Genomic DNA, 16,056 nt, shown 5'->3' with positions numbered 1-16,056 from the left:
AATATTGGCAAACAAATCAACGGACAAAGGATTAATCTCCAAAATATATAAACAGCTCATGCAGCTCAACATTAAAAAAACAAAAAACCCAATCAAAAAATGGGCCAAAGACCTAAATAGACATTTCTCCAAAGAAGACATACAGATGGCCAAGAAGCACATGAAAAGCTGCTCAACATCACTAATTATTAGAGAAATGCAAATCAAAACTACAATGAGGTATCACCTCACACCAGTTAGAATGGGCATCATCAAAAAATCTACAAACAACAAATGCTGGAGAGGGTGTGGAGAAAAGGGAACCCTCTTGCACTGCTGGTGGGAATGTAAATTTATACAGCCACTATGGAGAACAGTATGGAGGTTCCTTAGAAAACTAAAAATAGAACTATCATATGACCCAGCAACCCCACTACTGGGCATATACCCAGAGAAAACCATAATTCAAAAAGACACATGCACCCCAATGTTCACTGCAGCACTATTTACAATAGCCAGGTCATGGAAGCAACCTAAATGCCCATCGACAGATGAATGGATAAAGAAGATGTGGTATATATATACAATGGAATATTACTCAGCCATAAAAAAGGAACGAAATTGGGTCATTTGTAGAGACGTGGATGAATCTAGAGACTGTCATACAGAGTGAAGTAAGTCAGAAAGAGAAAAACAAATATTGTATATTAATGCATACATGTGGAACCTAGAAAAATGGTACAGATGAACGGGTTTGCAGGGCAGAAATTGAGACACAGTTGTAGAGAACAAACGTATGGACACCAAGGGGGGAAAGCGGTGGGGGGCAGGGTGTGTGGTGGTGTGATGAATTGGGAGATTGGGATTGACATATATACACTAATATGTGTAAAAAATAAAATTCTAATATTCAAAAAAAAAAAAGACCCAATGCTACCAAAAAATAAAATTAAATAAATAAATAAATATTAAAAAAAAAGAAGAAGTATGTGTAAGAGAAGAAACCAGTTAGGGAAGACTTTATGCTCAGAGTAAAATCTCATAATAGTATTTGCAAAGAGGGGAACTATAATAATGACCTAATTAATCCATATTCCTATTTTTTTTTTTTTCCAACCAAAGAGAAAACTCAAGTTGTAGCTGGATTAAATGGCTCAGCGTTGGGGAAATAAATTGAGACCCAAAGGAAAAAGCCAACTCAAACATATAGAAATAGCGAGGTAAATTACTGAGAAAAAAAATCCAGAATGCATGTAGGTAGCCCACAACTGTAAGGGATTTTCTGCTCTACTCATATTGAATTAAAGCTACAGTTGTTATATTGATACATCATCCTACTTTCAGGAAACAGTCAGCAGTTATTCAAATTGTGGCAGTAAACTAGCTTACTCTGACCTCCTGCTTTTCATAATTCTTTATCAGGCTTACTCTGATGTTCTGTTCTTTATAATTCTCTATCAGAACCTCCTATAGTTGCCTCTGACAGTGCATTTACTTGACAGTACATACAGATGGTCACATTCTTCAACAGCTCAGTTTTGCACATCACAGAAAATCACAGGACAACTGCACATCACATCAGAGACTGAAACCTGGGAATCTTGACCCTGAGTCCTATAATGTTAAGAACTTGCTTAAAATATTGCTTTTCCCCTTGAGGCCGCTGCTGCTGACCCCCCAAAATCTGAGTCATTTAATTGTAAGTATAGTACCTTCCTGTCAAAGAGCTTTGAAATATATGGCTTAAAGTAGTGCTCCTTTATTCCTTTGGCTTCTACCAGAAGTCCGTCATGTAGTTCACACAGTACAGGAATGATGCAGGGAGGCTCTTCAGAAGCCCTAAAGTCAGCAGTATGGAAATCAGACGGTAAACCTAATTTGACAGGGTATAAAGAGCAATGGAGGGAAAAGAGAATATGGTCAATTTTTGAAACTCTTTTTCTAAAAATTGATAATCAGTTTTCAAAAATAAATAAGGTCTTACCTTTAAATGACGGATTTAGCAAGTCTCGTCTATTTGGGCACATAATGGCATTGGCAAAAATCAGATCCAAGCAGCACAGAAGTAAATGATAAGAGTTTACTAAATCATCTCCAATCATACGAAAATTACCTTTAGAAGAAAAGAGACATAAAACCCAGAAACCTTTCAGGTCAAATAGCACAAGTTCCCACAGTAGAAATGTAAAACACCTGAAAGTGTCACCTTACCCTTAGTATAAACAAAGAGTGTCCAACAGAAATTAAAGAGCTCCTTAACACTGCAAGGAATCCTCCTAAAAAGGGGGAAAAATGTACTTTTAATCTGACTAACTTACTAAATATCATTCCACATTTGTCACTTAAATTGAAACAGCAAATATAACAAATAGTAAAGTCAAATTACATATAAAATCTCATTCACAAAGGACAGACAACTATGTTTTATTAAATGGAATTAAAAAGTAGACTTTTAAAAATGCAAATTCCCTTAATAAGTTTGTATCATAATTTCTATGTCAATTATATGAGGATTAAGTGTCTCACCTCTGCTTCCTGCTTCGTGGTAACTTTGGTGGCTCTTCATATGGATTTTGAAATATGTCTAAAAAAATTGGCTCAAATTTTTTGAAAATTACAGTAGACACCTCAAAATTTCTTTCTAGCCTTTCTATACGTTCACGAAATTCTTGTGGCAAGTTTGACATGTCCATCCACTTCTTCATTTTACTAAAAAACTGTATTAAACTAAAAAAACAGAAAAAAAGCAACTTTAAAATGAGTCCATATAAGGGAAGGAAAAGAAGACACCCTACTTATGCCTAAAAATCTTTATTAAATGCCTGATTTTATTTTTAAAAAAAAAAGAGAGAGAGAGAGAAAAAACAAAAACCTCACTCCAAGTGCTATGAAATTACTTTGGTTCCCAGAATCACTGTGGGAATGTAGATTTTGAATTAGTAGTCAATACATAAAATACCTTCTACTATGCAGGCAGTACCTATCTACTTCTTTTATTCCCTGCAGCACCTATACAATACTCTGCATATAAATTACAAAGTAAATGTTAGGCAGCAGACTGATGAGTTCACAAAACTAGTTTGAGGAAAGACAGAATCTCCCAATACTGGATTCTGGAATTTGATCACAAAGCACCAGACTGTTACAGGGCAGGAATAAAATTCAAATGTTTGTGTTCCAACATGTGGTTCTACCACCAAATATAAACTAAGAAGGTAGTACATACCCAGAATATCACTTAATGGATAATGGCTCTACCTTTCTGGCTTATTTAATTATGAGTGCATTTTTTTTATGTCCTCATGTTAGTATGGTCTTAGACTGAAATTTTGTAGTGTTAAAGCTCATTTAAGTGTCTAGCGGTATATACAGAACGATACTTGTAATTTTTTTTTTTAAAAAGGTGGTGGAAGAAATCATCAGCTAGTTGTCCATAGGTGTTCAAACTCCAGACATGCTGATTGAAATCTAAGAATCTGAGTTTTTTTAAAAGATCTTTATCAGGGCTTCCCTCGTGGCACAGTGGATAAGAATCTGCCTGCCAATTCAGGGGACACGGGTTCGATCCCTGGTCCGGGAAGATCCCACATGCCGCAGAGCAACTAAGCCCGTGCACCACAACTACTGAGCCTGCGCTGTGGAGCCCGCGAGCCACAACTACTGAAGCCCATGCGTCTAGAGCCCATGCTCCGCAACAAGAGAAGCCACCGCACTGCAACGAAGAGTAGCATCCCGCTCGCTGCAACTAGAGAAAGCCTGCGCGCAGCAATGAAGACCCAACACAGCCAAAAAAAAAAAAGTATATCATGATACCCTATGTGTGAGAATTCTCCTTTCTGGTTTTCTTTTTTTAACGGGTAATATGCATAATTACAAAATTTAAAAGGTACTAAAGGATATATGATGTCTGCTATCACTGCCCTCCCAGTTTTTTTCCACTAAAGCAATCAACTTTGCCTTAGTGACTAATTACATTGTTACTAGTTACTTATTTATCCTTGCAGAGCTTTTTAAGGCATTTATAAACATATACCTACTTAAACTTTTTTCCCACTCAAATGATACCATACTACCTACAATACTCTGCACTTCATTTTTTTTCCTGTAATTTATTTTGGAGATCTTTTTATATCAGTTCATGTTATACTCCTTCCATAATTTTAAGAGCTGCATTTTATTCCACTATATGAATGTACCATAAATGTATTTAAACATTCCCTTTTATCCCTTAATCTTTTTATTTTGAAATAGCATCAAACTTACAAAAAAGTTGTGAGAATAGTATACAAGAACTCCTTTATTCACCAATAATTAACATTTTGTGTATTTGCTTTGTCATCCATGTCTCTCTCTGTGTATATATGTGCATACAAGTGTTCCTTGATTTATCATGGGGTTACATCCCGACAAACCCACTGTAAGCTGAAAATATTATAAGCTGAAAATGCATTTAATACACCTAACCTACCAAACATCATAGCTTAGCCTAGCCCACCTTAAATGTGCTCAGAACACTTCCATTAGCCTACAGATGGGTAAAATCATCTAACACAAAGCCTATTTGATAAAAAAAAGTGTTGACTATCTCATGTAGTTTAATGAATACTCTATTGAAAGTAAAAAACGGAATGGTTGTATGGGTACAGGATGGTTGTAAGTGTATTGGTTGTTTACCCTCCTGACTGCATGGCTGACTGGGAGCTATGGCTCACTGCTGCTGCCCAGCATCATGAGACAGTATCACACCATCAAGTCACAAATCTTAAGTCGAATCATCATCTGTATATGTATCCACATGTGATGGTTAATTTTAGGTGTCAATTGGACTGAGCCACGGTGCCCAGATAGTTGGTCAAACATTATTCTGGATGTTTCTGTGAAGATGTTTTTTTGATGAGATTAAAATTTTTTAGAAAAGTTATGTACGGGCTCATGGATTTCCACTGCCAATCTGGACCAAAGCTAATCTGCCTACAGTCACTGCTGAGTGCCCAATCAGCCAGCAGCAGAACAAGGTTCTTTAGGAGGCTGTATATGCTCTGAATCAGCAAACAATATAGTGCTGTTTCTTCCATAGCCAGGATTCACAGGTCCAGGAATCAAGAGGTAGGGGGAGAGTGGCACCACTCACTATTACCCCTATTGACCCACCAGCAAAATTTTTGCTTCCTGTCCCTGTCACATTATACTCTGTTGGCCTAGAGGTCTTAGTTCCAGAGAGAGTAATGCTTCCACCAAGAGATACAACAATAATCCATTGAACTAGAAGTTAAGACTGCCATCCAACCACTTTGGGCTCCTCATGCCTCTAAAGCAACAGGCAAAGAAGGGAGTTACTATGCTGGCTGGAGTCACTGATCCTGATGACCAAGGAGAAATTGGATTGCTACTCCAGAATGGAGGTAAAGAATAGAATACAGGAATCCCTTAGGGTAGCTCTTACTATTACCATGCCCTGTGACTGAAGTCAATGGAAAACTACAACAATCTAATCCAGGCAGGACTACTAATGGCCCAGACTCTTCAGGAATGAAGGTTTTGGGTCACCTCACCAGGTAAAAAACCACGACCAGCTGAGGTGCTTGCTGAAGGCAAAGGAAATATGGAGTGGGCAGTGGAAGAAGGTTATTAATACCAACTACAACCACGTGACCAGCTATGAAACGAGGACTCTAATTGTAATGAGTATTTCTTATTTTGCTACAAGTGTTTGTGTGCGTGTATTAAATCTTTGTATTCCTTCCTCTCTTACCCACTTGTTATGTAACATAGCATGTACTGACTTTATACCACAGTATTGTTAACTTTACTTCCGAGTATTTAAGTTACAGGATATCAAGAAGAAGAGTAAACATCGCCCAAGGATTTTGCATCCTCTTTTGGGGAAAGGGTTAAGGCATTTTTGGTTGTACAAAGGATACTTATGTCATGTTAGGCTAATGTATGATCTTGTTATGGCTTTTATTTGCAGATTAAGTATGGCGTAAGGAGATGTGTATGGGCGCCCAGATACTCAGTCAAACATTATTCCAATGTTTCCATTAAGGTATTTTTTGGAATGAAATAAACATTTGGATTGGTGGATTCTGGGTAAAGCAGATTACTCTCCATAATGTAGGTGGGCCTCATCAAATCAGTTTGAAGGTCTTAACAGAAAAAGACTGACCTCCTCCCAAGTAAGAAGGAATCCTGCCAGCAGACTGCCTTTGGATTCAAATTGCGACTCTTTCCTGGGTTGCCAGCCTGCTGGCCTACCCCATATTTTAGACTCTCCAAGTCTCCACAACCATGTGAGCCAATTCCTTAAATTCCCTCTCCCTCTCCTCTTCCCAACCTGTGCATGTGTGTGTACATGTTCTTTTGCGTGCGTGCGCGCTCTCTCTCTCTACATATATATATATATATATACACACACACATATTAACACATTCTATTGGTTTTGTTCCTCTGGTGAACCCTAATATAACATACATATAATTTTTTTCTAAAGCATTTGAGAGTAAGGTGTAGATATCGTGCCCTCTCTTCTATTTTCATAAAGAGAAAATGTATTTACTCAAAAATATAGTTTCTATTTCCTGAGAAAGAGGTCTTACATGATTAAGTGCAATTATCAAAATCAGAAAATTTTATATTGATAAAATACTATTAGTCCATATTTAAATTTAAAATTCACCAACTGTCTCAAGAATGTTCTTCACAGCAATCTTAAATTTCCCAATCTAGGGTGTAATCTAGTAGCATGAACTGCATTTATGTGTTATTTCCTTTTAGTTTCCTTCAGTCTACATCAGTTCGTTAGACTGTCTCTTGTGACACCAACATTTTGGAAGAGGACAGGTCAGTTATTTTATAGTATGTCACTACATGCTTCCCTCATTATTAGATTTAGGCTATGTATTTTTGACAGAGTACTACATAAGTGATGTTATATCCTTCTCAGTGGGTCATAACCATTTGTCCCATCATTGATAATAACTCTGTACTTGATTTAGGTGGTATCTGCCAGGTTTTCCACTTCAAAGTTACTATTTTTCCCTTTGTAATTGATAAGTGACTTGTCGGGAGATACTCTACAATTATGTAACTATTTAGTTGGCATTCTAATATAAGGAAGAGATTTCCCTTCTCCCCTACTTATCATCAGTATAGATTTTATTCAGTGAGTTATAATCCATTACTGTCCCTATTCATTTTGATGCTCAAGTTATCCCAGGTATGGTTACAAATGGGAGCCTTTTCAAACTAGCTCCTTTGTCCCCTGGACATGTCCCCAACATTTTTTTGAGCACTTCCTTACTTTCTGGCATAAGTTGTTCCAGGTTCGTTAGAAAAATAGGTCTGCCCCAGCTTCTGAATCAGCCATTTCTTTGAAGACATTATGCTAAGTATTCATTTGTTGTGTCCTTCCTTGGCGATATTATGCTGTTATTTGAAGACATTAGGCTAAGTGAAATAAGCCAGTCACAAAAAGACAAATACTGTATGATTCCACTTATGTGAGGTACCTAGAACAGTCAAATTCAGAGAGACAGAAAGTAGAATGGTGGTTGTCGAGGGCTGGGAGGAGGAGGAAGAGGGAAGTTATTGTTTAACTGGTATGGAGTTTAAGTTTGGGAAGGCGAAAAAGTTCTGGAGATGGATGGTGGTGAGGGTTGAACAACAATGTGAATGTATTCAATGACACTGAACTGTACAATTAAAATTGGTTAAAATGGTAAATTTTATGTAATGCATATCTTATCACATACACATACACTTCCCCCAAACCCTGCCACCAAAAGCAAAGTATAGAGTAGGGATGGTAATATGGAACATACGTTCCAATAGTGGCACACTACCTAATTTTAATGGCAAAAGATAAAAGAGAAAATTACTCTGGGGGCTTCCCTGGAGGTGCGGTGGTTGAGAATTCGCCTGTCAATGCAGGGGACACAGTTCGTGCCCCGGTCCGGGAAGATCCCACATGCCGCGGAGCGGCTAGGCCCGTGAGCCACAGCTGCTGAGCCTGCGCGTCTGCAGCCTGTGCTCCGCAACGGGAGAGGCCGCGACAGTGAGAGGCCCGCGCACCGCGATGAAGAGTGGCCTCCGCTTGCCGCAACTGGAGAAAGCCCTCGCACAGAAACGAAGACCCAACACAGCCAAGAATAAATAAATAAATTAATTAATTTTAAAAAAAAAGAAAAGAAAATTACTCTGTAAAAATTAGTATCATCAATGTTCCAATTAAAATTATGAAAACTCATTTTTCATTCAGGTTCTATTATTATACTACAAAATAATGAATGAATGAAAGTTGTCTTGATTTAAGTTACTGAAAAACTTGTAAAAAATATGGAAAAATTAGTTCTCAATACTTAAAACAATAAGATGTAGACAACTAACTGCTTTATTAAAATGAATTTAAAATTCAAATTATAAAATAGATATAATTTTTTAATACCCTTAATAGCAGAACAAATTTTTACATGACACTTTCTTTTTAAGTTGGAAGTTGCTTTGGTTAAATTTGTTTTGTTTTGTAGACTGAAGCTGAATATAGATACAGTTCAAAAGGAGACATACTAATGTATAGATACATATGTAACACAGCATGATTTGGGAGGCTTGCCACTTTCTTAGGTATATAACCTCTGGGAAGTAATTTAATCTCTTGGTGACTTGGTTTCCTCATCTTTAAAATGAGATTTATTTAATACAATTACTGTGAGGATTAAATGAATAAAGATATGCAAACTATTAGCACATATTGTCTGTCACACAGGTAAATATTCAATAAAAATTTGCTAGTTTTACATGTGTATGTATAAATCTATACTTAAACAGTATTTTGCAGTATAATTTATTAACAATATTTGATGGATATTCTCCCATATCTATAAAGATCTAGTCATTTAAAATTACATTTAAAGTTGAAATTTTGAAAATAGTCCAAATTATTATAAATCAATGTAAATAATAATGATCACTTGAAATTCTTTTTTATTTGTCTGAATGAACATATTGATGTTGGTCAACTGCTCTTTTAGCAATTAGGAATGTGACACTTAAACAATTTTTTTAAAACCAATCCACATTTTAAAAAGTATCTTTTGACTCATCACTACACTTTTAGGAATTTATCTGAAATACACACTTACAATAATGTTCACTTGTCTGTAATCACAAGGGACTGGATATAATCTAAATGCTCATCAATAAGGGGGCTGGCTAAATATATAAAACATCCTTATAACTTAAAATATCCCACAGTCATTAAAAAAAATTAATGAGGTAGAGCTATACATGGTGATATAGAAGGATTTCCAGAATATAAAGTAAGAAAACCAACAGAAAAATACATATGGCAATGATCTCATTTATGCTTACAAATAAAACGCAAAAAACTGAAAAACAGATTTTTTCCTGCTTAACAATTTAATAACAGTAAATTGCTAATAGTGGTAAATTCTGGGGGATGGAAAAAGAAAGAGATATCTTTCTATTTTCAACCCTTCTGTATTATTTGAAAATTTTTAAACCTTTTTTCTTTTATTGTAGTAAAAGTATATACAATATAAAATTTACCATTTTAACGTGTACAGGTCAGTGGCATTAACCATTACCACTATCTACCTCCAGAACTCTTTTCATTATTTGAAATTTTTATCATGAGCTTGTACTGTTCAGTTTCTGCAACAATTTATTATTACAAAGGCTTAAAAATTTAATATGGTCAGTGATGAGAAACATCACTTCCCTGGCTTCCCTGGTGGCGCAGTGGTTGAGAATCTGCCTGCCAATGCAGGGAACATGGGTTCGAGCCATGGTCTGGGAGGATCCCACATGCCGCGGAGCAACTAGGCCTGTGAGCCACAACTACTGAGCCTGAGCGTCTGGAGCCTGTGCTCTGCAACAAGAGAGGCCGCGATAGTGAGAGGCCCGCGCACCGCGATGAAGAGTGGTCCCCGCTTGCCGCAACTAGAGAAGGCCCTCGCACAGAAACGAAGACCCAACACAGCCAAAAATAAATAAATAAATAAATAAATAAATTTAAAAGAGAAACATCAATAGAAAAAGATCATATGACAATGGACAAGGTTTTGCTCAATTTAAAAAAATTACCTTAACTCCTTTTATCTTATATTTTCATTTTGTTTTTATCATGAACGACAAAAATTATATTTACTAAAGTTTTAAAAATTGTCTTGACTTAATTCTTTTTCCATTTATAGAAACCAAAATTGTTCTGAGGATTTTTTTTTTTTTTTTAATTTAGCATGAACTGAAACTTAACCCTCTCTGGATAGGGCTTTACACTTTCGCCTCTGTCCTGGAAACCCAGGATAGCAAATAGACAATGACCTCAAATAGTCATTATGAACATTAGCAACTATCCAAAACTGAATCACTCCATTTCTGTTGTTTGGTATTCAGGCAAATAGTTCCATACAGTTGATACCAGAGCGAGTAAAAGCTATAGCTAAGACCCACCAATTGCTTAGTATTTGCAAGGGACAAAATATTAACCATACAGTAGAGAAACAAGAGAACATCGTTAGCAGATGATCAAAATTAACATCACCAATGAGAGGCAGAAGGATATCATGTGCCTCTAGATGTGATATACTGAGGACACAAAATCACTTATGTAGTTTTCCATCTAGGAATGTAAAACCTGCACCTAATCACAAGGAAACATGAAAAAAATCCAAAACGAGGAACAATCTATTAAAAAGGGGGGCAGGGTGATTGTGAACTATACTCTTCAAAAATGTCAATGTCATAAAAGACAAAGGCTGTGGAAATGTTCTTGTTTAAAGGAGACTAAAAAGACATGGTAAGTGAATGCAATACCTGATCCTAGATTGGATTTTTTTTTTTTAAGATTGGATCTTGAAGGAAAAAAATGCTATCAAGAATGTTACTGGATCAACCAATAAAACTAGAATACAGATGCTAGATTATATAAAATTACTGTATCAATGTTAACTTTGTTGAAGTTGATAACTGTACTGCAGTTATTTAAGGAAATACACACGAAGTATTTAGGGGTAAAGGGCTATAATGGACACCACTTAAATTGAAATAGCTGAGGAAAAAAAATACTATTCAAGAGAAAAAGATCAAATGATAAAGCAAATGGAGTAAAATATCAATAAAAGGTGAGTCTAGGTCAAGGGTACATGGATGTTCTTTGTAGTTTTCTTATTTCTGCAACTTTTCTGAAAGCTTGAAATTATTCTCAAATTTAAAATATTAATGAAAAAGTTAGAGAAAAAAGATTTAGAACCTCTAAATCTAAAAAGATTTAGAGGCCTCTGGTTGGAGTTAGAATTTAAGGAAGAAAGGCAGAGAAAGAATGTGAGAATTGGGAAAGGATACCTATATGGATAACAAACTTCGAATGGGATGAAGCTAAATGATTTAAAATAAAGAGAAATTAAATCCTAAAATTAAATTTAGGACTTATAAAATGTTTGAAAAATCAAAGTGCTTTACCTTAATTTAGCTGAACGTAGTATTCTGGTAAGTGAAACACAATTTCCTTCCATGATACCCTTTCCAACTGTGGGAATAATGCTTTTGCGGCAAGCAACATATAATGAACATGCCAACCAGTGTATAACTTCTCCCTGGCAGGCAATAGATAAAACAGCAAAATGGATATACTACGTTAAAACGCTTGAATTCTAGAATCAAAAGACATCTTAGAATTATGTGGTCTAATTTTCATCCTGTATTAATTAACAGGCCAGAGAAATGAAGATATTTGCCCAAGGTCACAAAACTTAGTTGGTTGCAGTAATGGGTATAAAACTCCTTACTCTTAGTCCTGTGTAACATGCTAAATCCGTATTAATCTAAAGATAGATCTCTCACCTATACCCCAAATCTAATATCATTGAAGAGTTTTCAATTTCTCAGCATTAGCTTTCTCAGTATTATAACACCAGTCATGGCCTTGATGATGCTGAAGTTCCTACCATTTTAGTTTTAGGTTTCTTTTTTAACCAGTTTGGCAGAGAAAGGAAAGAACAGAGTAGAAGATGGCAAGAGAATTACACATATAAAAATTAATACCCATCACAACACAAAGGAGACTGTCAGTTTTGTGAGGTAAAAATTTGGGGAATTATTTACCCTAATCTTTAAAATAGTAAGTATGGCTCTCTATCTTAGCAGACACTTCAATTTACAATGCTACAAAAAAGGTGACATTTGGGAATTCAACACTTAATTCTCTGCTTTAGGCTTGAGATATCCAAGCTAGATTCACTTTATGACTTCACTGCTGAGCTTTACATAAAATTAAGAACTAGACTCAAATCTCATAGCACAACACAATACTGTTGTGCAGATCCTCTTTAAGATCAGACTCTAAAAGAATAAAATGATTGATAAACATTTCTCACAATAATCCAAAAGGGGTGGGTAGAAATGGGTAGCCACCAATAAAGCTACCTAATGTTCCTACCCTAAAGTACTATAGTGAAAAGTCTCATTTGCTCAAGGCATTAAAGGAGGCAGGTAAGCTTAAGGTTGAATACTTTTCGAAGCCTTGATGAACTAACTGTTTGGGTATAGCATCCAAGTACTCTACAGCTTTTGGATGCAGGCTACTAGATGAAAACACTATTAAGACAGAGAAAATGTAAGAACCAAAATTACTGCTTTGATTTTTTTTCCTTTAAAAAAAAAAAGCACCTATAGTATTTAATTTAGTTCCTTTATGCTAGGCCTTAGAAATACAAAAACAGTTTCTAACCTCAGGGTACTCCAAGTGTAGAGCTAAGAGGAACAGGTATTATACTATTATCTATAATTGGTGAGATATATGTTTTAAAAAGAATTGAAGAGAAAGTGTTACGGGAGAATATAGTGTAGTTACTGAATTTGACTGGGGGTCAGGGAAGGGTTCACAGAGGGAGACAAAAGTGGTAAGTGGTGAAAAATCACCAAAATGTACAGGGGAAGTGGGGTGGGTAAGCAGGAGCTTGTCAGGTAGACTAGAGGGGACAGGGGCTGGGCAGAGGGGTTCTTAGGAAGCAGCAGATATATAAAAATGCCCTCCACCAAAAACAAAGCATAAAAGAAGAGGAAAATAAAACACTCTAGATAGAATAAACACTCACAAAATCTTAATTCACACAGCTGTGAATTCGGTCAAACATTTAAGATATCCTGATCAACTCAGCCTAACTGGAGATTCAGCTCTTCAACTTTCACTGGAGTCGGGAGTGAGGGAAAAGTTTCCAGGCAGAGGGATTGGCATGGAGAAAGCACACAAGTAGGAACAAGCTGGGCATATTCAAGAATCTGAAAGAGGTGCCCAGTTTAATACCTTGACCACCGTCTGCACTCAGCAGTGCTTTTCAGTGACAGACCAAATGAGGACTCAATGTCAGAAATGCTTTCTCAGACTTTTAAAAAGTTTGTTTCCAATCTAGAGGACATAATTTATAATCTCCTTTAGTTTCTTATTCTTTCCTCAGCTTTCCTCTCGTGTCACCCAGAGATGCACATCACTGTCCTTCATCCAGTCTATCCAGTCCTACCCTGGAGACATGCAAGAGTCTCTCTTCTTCTCCCTCATACACACACACACACACACACACACACACATACCTCCAAATTTCCAACTCTATGCCTTAGAGCCCACCGATTAATTATTTCACCAGGTGATGAGTCAGGAGAGCCCTCTGGGTGAGTCCAGCCCTCTTGGATCACGAAAACCTTTGACCATAAGGCTGCTGGAGGAATTGCAAATACATTCCACCACCATTCTACCTCTATACTGGGCTTATGCTTGTCTGGGTTCCTAGGACAATTAGCAGAACGACCCTGGTCATGACAATCCTCTGGGCCTTGATAATATTGCCTGCAAAGCAAGTTTAATACTCGCTGCCCTGCCATGTTCACAGGGCTGTTGTGAGGACTTAATGCAAGAACGGTTGGGGAAAATCTAATGATAGCCTACATTTATTTTGTTTAGAGACAGACACTGTGCTTATCATCAGGATAACCTAATTACCCCCATCTGAGAGAGGAGGAAGCTGGGGCCGAGAGATAAGCATTGTGTGCACACTGGCTCTGATCAAACTGCTGTACAGCGGCAATACTGCCGAAAGAGCAACCCACACCTCGAGGCGGAAGGGTGGAGAGATGATGGCTCAGACTCCTTACTCCGGCTCCACCTCTAACGGTGCGACCTTGCGCTTAACCTCTTCGGGGCTCAGCTTCCCCATCTGTGTAACGGGGATCACAACATGTTCGAAGAGGTGTGGCGGCGAGAACCAAGTGAGATGACATATTTAAAGCGCTGGGCAGTGGCGTCTGGGCACACAATTCACGTAAGCGTCTGCCATTAGAGTAACTGTTTGTTTAAGCAGACTTAAGGGCAGTCCCATGACGTTTGTGGCACTGGTCTGAAGACTAGGGGACCCCTGAGTGGCGTGTGACCTTGGACAAGCCACTCCTTTTCCGGACTTCGGTTTCCCGCCTCAAAATAAATGGAGAGATTGATCTACACTCGCCCTTCCAGCTCTGCACTCCTCGGCGCGAGGCTGGGCAGAGACCCTTCCCGGTGGGGAAACTCCCACCGCCCCATAGGGTGGGGTAGGGGCGGGGCGGGGGTGGGGCCTGGCGAGCTCGGTCCCGCCGCCCCACCTGCCGCCGCTCACCTCTAGGCTGTAGTTGCCCCGGATGGCGGTGAAGTCGTCCAGGGCTTCGGCCGCGCTCCCCTCATCCAGGTTCAGCTCCTGGCACAGGGCCTGCAGCGCCTCCCCGGCCGCGGCGACCACCGCCGCCCCCTCAGCGTGGGGATCGTCCTCGTCCATCCCCTCAGGCCCGGCGGGCGGCGCGATCACAGGCCCCCCAGCTCCTTTCTCCCTCCTGGGCGCGCTACCCACAACCACCCGCGCCAAAAGCGCGCGAAAATCGGGAGCCGCAGAACGACGTCTCTTCGATGGTCTGCATCCGCGTTTCTCCTCAAAAAGGTCCGTTTCTCCTCCAGGGCTCCCAGCCGTCCCTCTCCGGAAATGTGATAAGAAGACGGACTTCGGGGCCTAGAAAACCTGGACTTGGACCTTGGCGGACAGCGGTGGACACAGCCGGCAGGGCAAATTGGGAGCGGAGGGATCGGCGGTCCGCGCGCAGGATCTGCTGGGAGTTGTAGTTCGTATCCTGCCTTGGAGCCGGCTGCGCCGCCCTTTCTTGGTGGCCCTTTGGTTTGGGCCCCGCTGGGCTGCCAGTTGCGAGGCGGTCCCGTTCATCTTAGGGAGAAGCCTCTTCTGCCCGGCCAACCCACGGGCCTGGATTTGTCCCTGCCCCGGGACGCCAAACACAGTCTGATCGAGAATTGCCCCTTGAGTTAAGAGATGGAGGAGGGACCTGAAAAAAGTGGTCTCTCGACAGGGAGGGCGGGGGAGGGCCTCGTCGGACTCTCCTCAGTGTGTCCAGCGCCTAGTGAGTGGTCTTTTGAATGACTGAAGGGTTGGTGAGGCAAGGTGTATCGGGGGACACCTGTCCATCTCTTCTTGATCGCTAAACGAGGCTTGACCTGGGCTGAAAGAAATGCAGTAAGGGGCCACTTTCTCAGCTTCCTGGGAGCTGGGACCCTGGAACCCAGTAAAGACTGTTATTCCAGACTTAGGAATGGTCTGAGCACAAGCCTGAAGGCATGGAGCTGGTCTCGAGGCTTACCCTTCCGCTTCACCAAAAACACCTTCTCCGAGAAGAGCCAGAGTGATCATTTGAGAAGGTAAATCAGAGCACGTCAGTACTTCACTCAAGATCCTTCAGTAGATTCCTTTTGCCCTTAAAATAATATCCAGACTTCTTGACCTGGCCTATAAGACCCCATGTGACCTGGCCTCACCTCATCTAGGGCATTGTCCCCCTCCTCAGGTATATAACAAGATCCAACCTCACTGCTTTGTTTTGGAACCTTGGAAATGCCAAGCTGCCAAACTAGTTCTTGCCTCAGAGCCTTCTGCACGTGCTGCTCGAACAGCCCCACATACTCTCTGCCAGATCTTTGCTTGTCTGGCTCCTCCTCATCCTTCAAGTTCAGCTAAAAGTCGTCTTGTCAGGCCA

General features: G+C 39.3%; 1 protein-coding gene across 3 annotated transcripts in view; it reads right to left on the bottom strand.

Annotated features, from left to right (window-relative positions):
• Positions 1-14,868, bottom strand: part of RBL1 (RB transcriptional corepressor like 1) — a 76,046-nt gene extending 61,178 nt beyond the window's left edge. For 2 of the 3 annotated variants that reach the window (XM_068565608.1, XM_068565609.1), the window contains exons 1-6: positions 14,643-14,868; positions 11,461-11,594; positions 2,506-2,706; positions 2,191-2,255; positions 1,964-2,092; positions 1,692-1,852 (exon numbers count right to left, since the gene is read on the bottom strand). In XM_068565608.1, the coding sequence (XP_068421709.1) occupies positions 1,692-1,852; positions 1,964-2,092; positions 2,191-2,255; positions 2,506-2,706; positions 11,461-11,594; positions 14,643-14,798 (846 nt within the window). In that variant the 5' untranslated portion in view covers positions 14,799-14,868. The remainder of the gene's footprint in view (positions 1-1,691; positions 1,853-1,963; positions 2,093-2,190; positions 2,256-2,505; positions 2,707-11,460; positions 11,595-14,642) is intronic. The other variant, XM_068565610.1, reaches the window with a different exon arrangement.
• Between the last annotated feature and the right edge of the window lie 1,188 nt (positions 14,869-16,056).

Source organism: Eschrichtius robustus, chromosome 16 (assembly GCF_028021215.1).
Source record: "Eschrichtius robustus isolate mEscRob2 chromosome 16, mEscRob2.pri, whole genome shotgun sequence".
NCBI classification, from domain to species: Eukaryota; Metazoa; Chordata; class Mammalia; order Artiodactyla; family Eschrichtiidae; genus Eschrichtius; species Eschrichtius robustus.
The sequence above is the reverse complement of the archived record's forward strand: the minus strand, read 5'-3'. Positions and strand labels throughout refer to the sequence as shown.